At 32.6% G+C, this 10,065-nt stretch overlaps 1 protein-coding gene across 1 annotated transcript; it reads right to left on the minus strand.

The window, feature by feature from the left end:
* Positions 1-2,765: 2,765 nt before the first annotated feature.
* LOC139887845 (receptor-like protein EIX2) lies at positions 2,766-5,825 on the minus strand. Its single transcript, XM_071870897.1, has one exon. It carries the CDS (start codon positions 5,823-5,825, stop codon positions 2,766-2,768), a length of 3,060 nt encoding a protein of 1,019 aa, XP_071726998.1.
* Between the last annotated feature and the right edge of the window lie 4,240 nt (positions 5,826-10,065).

A 10,065-nucleotide genomic window follows, 5' to 3' on the forward strand; every position in this document is an offset into this window, starting at 1 on the left:
GGTCAACTGAATTATGATTGACGTTAATTGGAATTGCTTTTGAATCTGCAATTAATATTTAAACAACTTGTTTGTAAGATTGATAAATTGGATTTTTGAATATTACCAGCCGAGTAAATGAATCCTTATGTAAGGTACGTCTCATTTTGTTGAACTATTGTCAAAATTGGCCTTTTGAAACGACTTTGGATAACTTTTGTATGTCGATCTCGAGCATTAGGATTGTGATATACTATGACCTGACCTAGCTTGATAGACATTTATTGACCAACATATGTTCTCTAGGTTGAGATCTACGGTTATTTGGTAATCCGAGTTTCGGTCACATTTTGGTGAACAACTTTATATGCTGCTAAGGTGAGATTCATTTGCTCCCTTTTTAAATGCTTTTACAATATATATTTTTGGGCTGAGAATACATGCACTTTATTTTAAAAACAATGGACACAAGTACATACTTAATTCTACACTGAGTTTGAACCGAAAATCCCTTAGCTTTGGTAACTAGTAACTGCCAGTTATAAGAACTGGTGGGCGTGAGTAGTAGTATGTGGATCCATAGGACTTGATATCCCCGTCCGAGCTAGAGCACTAGCCTTTTAACGGACGTATGCTATTTGAGAAGCGTACACGTTGGTTGCGTGTATTATTAAGATGATTATACAAAGGGTACAAATTATATAAACGTTAAGTTTAGTTACCAGGGTGCTCAATTTCGTAGAATATTTTGATAAACGTTTCTGGATTGAACAACTGAAATCTTGTGATCCACCTTTATGTACAGATTATGCAAAATATTAAAACTATGAACTCACCAACCTTTGTGTTGACACTTGTTAGCATGTTTATTCTCAGGTTCCCTAGAAGTCTTCCGCTGTTTGCTTATATGTTAGACAAGCTATGTGCATGGAGTCTTACATGGTATATTTTTCAAGGAAACGTTGCATTCACCAAATCATCACCATGTATATTATTTTGACTGCATTGTCAACGGAAGTACTATTGTAAACTATTATTTACGGTGATTGTCTATATGTAGAAATCGTCAGATGTCGAAAACCTTTGATTTAAATATTCATTTATGGTGTGCCTTTTCAAAAGAATGCAATGTTTACAAAACGTATCATATAGAAGTCAAATACCTCGCAATGAAATCGATGAATGACGTGTTCGTCCATATGGATTTGGAGCGATCGTCACAGAAATGTATACAGATTTTTTTTTGAAAGGCAATGTATACAGATTTTAAAAACTTTCTTTGTTTAGAAAGTGCGTCTTTTGAAATGAATGCAATGTTAATAAAACGTATCATATAGATATCAAATACCTCGCAATGAAATCGATGAATGGTTTACTACGTCTAAAGGGATTTGCCTGGTCGTCTCATCAAGTGTACCAACCTCGAAGTACTAAACATTTCGTAATCCGGATGAGGTTGTCAAACCACGATAGATCTACCTTTAGAATTCACTTTTACTAGTACCATCACTAGTAACTAAGTTACCAAGCAAAATAGGGATATTTCAATGATACAATCTCAATCGTAGAATATTTAATACTTGTGTCTATTTTGTAAAACATTAAAAATAACATGTGTTCTCATCCCAAAAACATTTATATATATTAAAAATGAGACTATAAATCACGGTATAAAAGAAGAGAATAATAGATTGCAACTTATAAAAATTATGCACCGACGTCCTTGGATTCGCAAACTTATAACAATAATATAAATCAGATAATAATACAAACATAACATGTCATAAAAATAAAACAAGCTCATATAATAGATATATAATACTTATATAATACATTTTAACATATTTATGTTAGTAGTCCAAGTCATGTGTCCAAAACAGTCCAATATGTCCTAACAGTCCAATATTCGTCATAATAATAGTCCGTATGATCTTAAAAATAGCTAAGATCATAATTTTTAAGTTATGTATTTTAAGTATACAACGTTAATCTTGGCAGATTTTGTTTGGTTCATAACTTCTTCGTTACTACATGGATTTTAGTGTTTCAAGTTGCTATAGACTCCTTAATATGTCAAGTTTTCAAAATAAGTTCGAAAAGTTCAAGTCTTGTATTCGTTTTTAGAGTTATACTATATATATACGAGTAAAATTCTTGATGAAAACGAACGGGAATACGAATATAGCTATCTTTCATAAATGTATGTATGTTAAGATGTGTATTCAAGTCTTTTAAGTATGTATTTATATTCATAATACATTATATATAAATACGTTTTAATATAAGTCTAGTTACGTCGTTAAATATCATATATATATTTTGTTCGAAAACTCGTCAGTTTGTAGTATGGAAAATGTATGTGTAATACTTGGTTAATATATTTAATGAGATACTTAATTATTGTATTTTCAAGTTATACACACACACACACACACACATACACACACACACACACACACACACACACACACACACACACACACATATATATATATATATATATATATATATATATATATATATATATTATACATGTAATAACGTTCGTGAATCATCGGAATAAAAGGGTGGACAATTGTATGTATAAAACTCTTTTCAAACGTTTAAGACTTATCAAATTTAATTGCTTATCATGTCGGAATCATTAAATCATGTAAATATTAATTTCATAAAGCCGAAAAAGTCCGGGTCGTCACAGTAATCATATCAATACAAACTAGTAACATACAAGTTTTTTGTATTTGTAAGTAAATATAAACATATTAAAGCATCACAACATTTTCAAATTACTTTAAGAACATGTTGAAACAATACTCATACATAGCATCATAAACCATATACCAGAGCTTAATCAGGAAACCAAAATAAGCAATTCTCCATGCTTTGCTGACAATCAGCGGAGCCAAAAGCATCCAAAAACCGACAATAAATCCAGAAATCAAGCTAACAATGAAGCCCCAGTCCACTCCATGTGATCCATCATCATCATCTTGTTGGTCTGTATCAACTGGTACACAAGGATCACTAAGTGGGCCTCCCCAAAGATTGTTTCCAATGAAGCTGGACTCATCGAAGCTCTGAATCTGAGTACCTGATGGAACTTTCCCTCTTAAGTTGTTGTAGGACACGTTGAAGCTAATCAAGAAATTCATGGTTGACAAGCTCATGGGAAGTTCTCCAGAAAGCTTGTTGAGTGATAAATCAAATGTTTCGAGTGCTTTCATGTCTCCAATCTTCTCTGGGATCCTTCCCGTCAATTGATTTCTTGATAAGTTTAATGATTCTAACTTTATGAGGCTCGTTAACTCATTTGGGATGTTTCCTGAAAAGTTGTTATTTGACAAGTCAAACAACATCACAAATCCAAGAATAGTACTATATGTGTCCTCTCGTCCCTTCATTACTAATGACTCAGTAATGCTAACATTTTTTGACATGTGAGATGCACCTAACGTGGTTATCGTGAATGTTCCCTCCATATGTGCTTCCCCGGTTAAGACACTAAATTTGTTGAAGCATCTTGGAATATCTCCAGACAACCTGTTGTTAGCAAGGTCCAAGATCTGAATGGATGTAAGATTACAAAGCTTGCGAGAAACATTCCCATCAAGATTGTTGGATCTAAGGTTAAGAAGCCTCAAATTAGAAAATTTTCTAAGCCCTAATGGAATGGTTCCAACAAGTTCATTTCTACCAAGTTGGAGGATCCCTAAGCTTGTCAAGTTCATTACAGAATGTAATGTTCCTGAGAGCTTGTTTCCGTTCATGTTTAATGCTTCTAGCTGACCCAAAAGGCCTAAAGTTCTTGGAATCTTACCAGACAGATTGTTATTCTCTAAGTTTATAGAATACAATATCGGCCATTTATCCCAGCAATCAGGAATGAAACCTGACAGATTATTACTTTCCAAAAAAAGATGTTCCGCCCCTTTCGTACCTTTGGAACACAAAAATTGATGTAACGAGCCCTCAAAGAAGTTATTCGATAGATCTAAAATTGTTGGAACTGAAATATTTGGGAGTTTGGGTAATTTTCCTCTAAATTCGTTAGAACTTAAGTCGAGTGAAAACAGTTCTGCAGTCATATTCAACAACGTTAACTCTCCTCGGAGATGATTTTTTGACATATCTAAAAAGTTTAGATTGGGGAATGATGTCAAAAACGAGTGCGGCATGGGTGAAGAAATGCCTGTATTGCTTACATCGAGTTGACGTAAACTCGTTTGCGTTTGAAGCCACGATAGGAATTCAGGCCCTAAAACCCAAGATCTCAAATACAAGTACTCTATCTGAAAAGGGAGAATCAAATTTGCAAGTCTCGTCCTCAAGGTTAAGTTGTTTCCACTTCCCTCTAAAAATTTTAAATTTTCTAATTTGGCAAAGTGAGCTTCTGTCACGACACCGGTCAGTAGATTCGAAGAAAAATCTAAATTATCCAGTTTTGTAAGTTGACCGAGGCTATGAGGAAGGTTGCCATTCAGATGGTTAGAAGAAAGATCTAACATTTCCAATGATGATAATCGCCCCATCGAGTATGGAATAGGACCTGATATTCGATTGCCACTAAGATCAAGTGACCTAAGAGAAGATAGGCGTCCTATGGAATCTGGAATTATACCACCAATATTGTTATCGTATAGTGTTAGGTGCCTCAAACGTTTCAGTTGTTCAAGTTGATTTGGTAGATGACCATAAACATCTGAATTGAACATGGAAAATGACTCCAAAAGAGGGGACTTGCAGTCGAGAAAACTTTGAAAAAGGCTTGTCAAAGTAGCGTCTGAAAAGTTGTTATAAGACAAATTAATCTTTCTCAAATTACAAAAGTTACCGAAAGATTTAGGTATTGTCTTGCTTAGTTGATTATTTGACAGATCAAGGCTACGAATAGAGGTCAAGTTGTGAAGAGAATCGAGATTTGAACTTGTAATGCCACAATAACTAATATCTAAAGAAATGAGATTACTACCTACATTTTTAAAAATACCTTCAAGCACTAATGAAGAACCCCCAATATAGCTCGAACCGACATTTAAGTACTGTAGATAAGTCAAATTGCGATAGCTGTCAATACTTCTCGGCATAGTGCCATCATCAAGATAACTACACTGCCATAATTCCAACGAAACAAGACTATGTATACTAAATATCCACTGTCCCATAGAACTACTAATATTGTTATTAGAAAGATCAAGGAATGAAAGTGATGTAATATTACGACTAGGAGCGTGCGGATGTATAGAGACTCCACTACCAGCCAAATGTAGTCGGTCCAAAGAAGGAAGGGCGTTAATCACCTGAAACCAATCGTTTGCTTTGCTAAGGTCTACACCACTCATATCAAGGTAATGCAATTGACGAAGACTTGACAACCATTGCATATTATTCACGGTGGTAGTAGGTTCAATGAAAAATGTTCCAAGAGAAAGGAAGTTTAATTCCGAAAGATTTCCTAATTGAGGGGGGATAATCCCTTCAAAAGCATTGTCACTCAAGTCTAAATGCCTGAGTTGCTTCAGATGCATAATGGACGGACTTAAAATCCCACCCAACCAGCTGTCCAGCCCATCTCCAGCAAGGTGAAGTCCTTGAATATGACCGGTAACGTTGTCACAAACAACTCCAGCCCATCTGCAGCAATCACTCGCGTCATCATCCCAAGAAGCAAGTTTATTCGCTTCATCAACGAGCCCATATTTGAACTCAAGAAGTGCTTGTTTTTCGCCATCTATACATAATACATCATCATCATCATAGTTTTGATTTGAGAAGCATAAAGGGAACAACAATAGAAGTAAGCACAAGTAGTAACAAGAGGAGTAAGGAAATGAAAAATTAGAACACATGTCTGTTTTTTTTTTTTTTTTTCCCAACTTGCAATGGAATTTGAGATATTACTTTAGACTGCTTAAGTGTTTTTATGGGTTACTTTCACTTTATTCAAATTCCAAACAATCAGTAAACGATTGGAAAAAAAATAAAGTAAACGACTGGAAAATAAGTAGCAGCTGGGTCCCTAACTCTACCTTCACGACAAGTTAGAGGACCACTTTATGTAGACACAAATGGGAATCAGACAAATATTGACCCAAGTCCAAGTGATCTAAATAGACTTCTAATATTTGCACTTGCAAGTTGCAAATGCAATATGATGAAATGGTAAATCATTTTAATCTTGCGAAAATATAATACTAGTTTTTTCTCATTCCTCTTCATTTTTAACATAGCTTGTTATGTGGAATCCATCAAGAAAAATCTCTATCTAATAATTTTAACTGTTCATGTGTATGTTGGTAGATTGTGAAAATCCTAACATAGTTATATTTTAAAAATGATTATGCAAGTTTAATTATTTGATTTTTATACATTAAAACTAGTACTCCATCTGTCACATATTAATAGTCCGCAGACAAAAAATATAAAGTTTAAGAAAAAGTGACTGTCACATGTACTTTTTCTTTACTTTAAAGTTTTACCATTTTCCTTTTTACCTATCTTTTTGTCTTATATGCAAAAGTTAAGGACATAAATAAAATATACCTTATTATTTTTATCTATTTATGAAAATGGACTATTAATTTAGAACATCCCAAAAAGGGATATTGAACTATCAAAATGAGAATGAGGGAATATAAATTTTGGTCGTGCAAATGCTACTATCTTTTATTCCAATACACAAATATATATTAAAACTTGTAAATTTTTTGATCATTATGCACGACCCAGACTAAAAATATGGTTAATTTTAATAGTAAAGAATAAAGTAAATGTCAACTTAATTATATCCTTTTGAAAAGAAAAAAAGAAAACTTTATTATAGAATCCCATAAATTTAAAAAGTAGATCTTGAAACAACAGTGATATTAAAATAAATAAATTAAAGAATTCAAAAAGGAATAAAATTGGTTCTATTAATCGAGTCAATCGCAATCGTTAATTTATTGGCGACTTGACTATCGCTTAGAGCCTAAATTAAATTCCAGGCAGGATTTAAAACCCATAAAAATTTTATTCTACCATTTTCATGACGTGTCATTTTTTTATTTATTTTTATTTTTTAAAATCTTTCTACTTATTTGTCGGAGGTCCATTTGGAATCAACCTCTCTATTCCTAGAATATTGAAATGGATTACTTTCTCTACTCTTGGGAGTGTTTCACTATAGGTAGAGAAATGACTTGCCTTTATTCTAGGATAGGAGAAAGATTATCTACATCTTACCTCCATATACCCCACTTTTGTATGATTGATTTTTGTTGTTGTTGTTGTAAAAAATGAATAAAAATTGAGGCTTAAAATAAAGAATAAAAAATTGAGGTGAAAGTGAAAAAAGATATAAAACTCGGGAGGCCAATTTCATGTGGCCCAAACTTTGGCTCTAAATTTGAATTGATAACAGCAGTGCTCCGTATATATCAAACCATGGTCCTAAATTTGTACTCGTAAATGATAATAGAATGGCTGTAGCCAGCCCATTACATAAATGGCCATGCAATCACGTCTTTCGTCCCATAACGGTCCGCAAATAGCAATGAGCGGGATTTTACAATTTTGGTTATGGTTTCAACGTTTACGGTATGGCAATTCTTGTATGCAATACCTAATTTACCTACATTTAGTATAATCAAGTGATTCATTGTGTAGTCTGATTTATTTCACCTTACAAACCCATTGGGTGTCCAATTTCTACCTCCTCTGTTTTTGTTTCCCCTATTTTCACCATTGTTTTTCTTTCAGTCCTTATTCCGTATTACTTACAATTAGTTGTACAAAATGGCATTTTTCTGATAAATAACATATTGGTGAACATAACATATTTTTTCTTTAGATATTCTGTTGCGGAAGGCAATTGATCAAACATATTTCAACCGAAAGCTGGAAACACGCTTGGGCGCAATAAAGGGGAGTTTTTTTAGATCCAACGGCGTTAACCTCCGATCCGATTACCGTGATAACCCTATCCGAGATGATGATATTGAGAGGGTGGTTATGGATGTTTGCCGACCGATGAGGCGGACGATCGGCGGGTAGGGAAAACCCTACACGAAGAGTGTAGGTAAAACCCTAGAGGGGAATGAAAGTGTAGGAGGTCAAATGACCGTCCAAGATGTCCTTTAGGGTAGAGGGTCTACCCTTTATTTATAGAGGATTTCTAGATCCATACAAAAATCTCACACAAATATGTTCACACGATGATGTGGCTAATCAATGAACCACTCAAATTAAAATCTATTTTTATTTTTTATTTTTCTCTTATAATTATTAGTCCACATATTTGTGTGAAAATTTTTTTGTAAAAAATTGAGTGGTTAAATCATTTCTCTTATTTATATAGGCGATATTAGGGTTTTAATGGAAAAGGCCAATGGGCCACTAACGGATCAGGCCCAACCGCGAACCTAAGTCAAAGCCCGATGAGCTATGTGCATCATCAAGTCCCTCAAGTTCGGTGTGACATATTGCAAATGTCTCATGTCAAACTTATAATATGACACCGCACATAACTCGAAAGAACTGTCACGTCGAATAGTAAATAAACATTCAATGAACATTTGATGCGCATCTTGTACGCCAAGTATTGATGCATAATGAGAATCTATTGCGCCAAACGATGTTGTGACCATGACAACTGTAGGTCCGATTAAGTATCATTAACAACCATATTCGAGCAAGATCAAATACAGAAGAGATAAACACGATGAATCAAACTGTAAGGACCCATCCATATTCATATAGACGCAGTACCTTATTCATCGGTCCCATTGCGAGATATTGATATCTATATGATACGTTTTGTAAACATTACATTCTTTTAAAAGACACATCATCAATATTTATATAAATCCAAGGTTATTGACATCTGATGATTCCTACGTATAAACAATCACCGTAAATAATAGTTACAATAATACATCCAATATGCTACACGGTGATGATTCTATGAATGCAAAGTTTTCTTGAATAAAGCATGACCGACTCCATGCACATAGAAAATAGACACCAGAAGCTCTTTTAATACCTGAGAATAAAATGCTTAAAAGTGTCAACCAAAAGGTTGGTGAGTTCATAAGTTTATCATAAATAATCATTTCAATAATAGACCACAAGATTTCAGTTTATAAATATCCATAAAACCATTCTGCTTATGTTGAGGCCCCGGTAACCAATCTTAACAATAATATAAACAACATCTTTACCCAAACGTAAAGATGGATATGTACACCACTACGGGTGTATAATACATAGTGCAAGAATACGCACACCGTTACGGGTGTATAACAAATAACCTCGAAGTACTAAACATCCGCCTACTAGCATCCGGGATGGAGGTGTCAAGCCCGATAATCTATATTTAGGATTCGCGCATGGGTAACTAAATTACCTAGCACATCAATCCGCAGAATATCCTTTTTAATCACTTGTGTCTATTTCCCAAAACATTTATAAAACATTACATGTATTCTCAGCCCAAAAATATATATGAAAAGGGAGTAAAAAGGAAATCTATAAACTCACGATACAATATTTTGTAAGACATATGAGTGCGGCGGAAATGAATAAATGAACGGTCGGCCTCGAATTCACGAACCTATATCAATAATATATATTAAAACATATAATAGTAATCAATAAGTTTATATATTAATATTAGTAATATACTTGTTATATTAATAAATTATATGTTATATTAATAAATAAATTAAACATATCTAATTTATATATATTAAATAATAAATTAATTAAAATATGATAATAAGTATTAATATTAACATATTACATACTTATTAAAATATGTTAATAAATAATTTATTTATTATTATATATCATTTATTCTAATATATTAATATTATACATATATTATAAATATATTATAAATATTATATGTTGATGATTATATTTATTATATAATGTATTAAAATTAATATTTATATATACATAATAATTTTAATATTTATATTATAATATATTAATATATATTATATAAAGTTTAATTAATATCATATAAATATTTTATAATATATATATATATATTATATATATATATATATATATATATATATATATATATATAATACTATTACATAA

This window comes from Rutidosis leptorrhynchoides, chromosome 2, assembly GCF_046630445.1.
Source record: "Rutidosis leptorrhynchoides isolate AG116_Rl617_1_P2 chromosome 2, CSIRO_AGI_Rlap_v1, whole genome shotgun sequence".
In the NCBI taxonomy this organism is placed as follows: Eukaryota; Viridiplantae; Streptophyta; class Magnoliopsida; order Asterales; family Asteraceae; genus Rutidosis; species Rutidosis leptorrhynchoides.

Excerpts from the sequence above, each read along its gene's own strand:
- LOC139887845 (XM_071870897.1), bottom strand. The coding sequence starts at position 5,825 with ATGTGTTCTAATTTTTCATTTCCTTACTCCTCTTGTTACTACTTGTGC.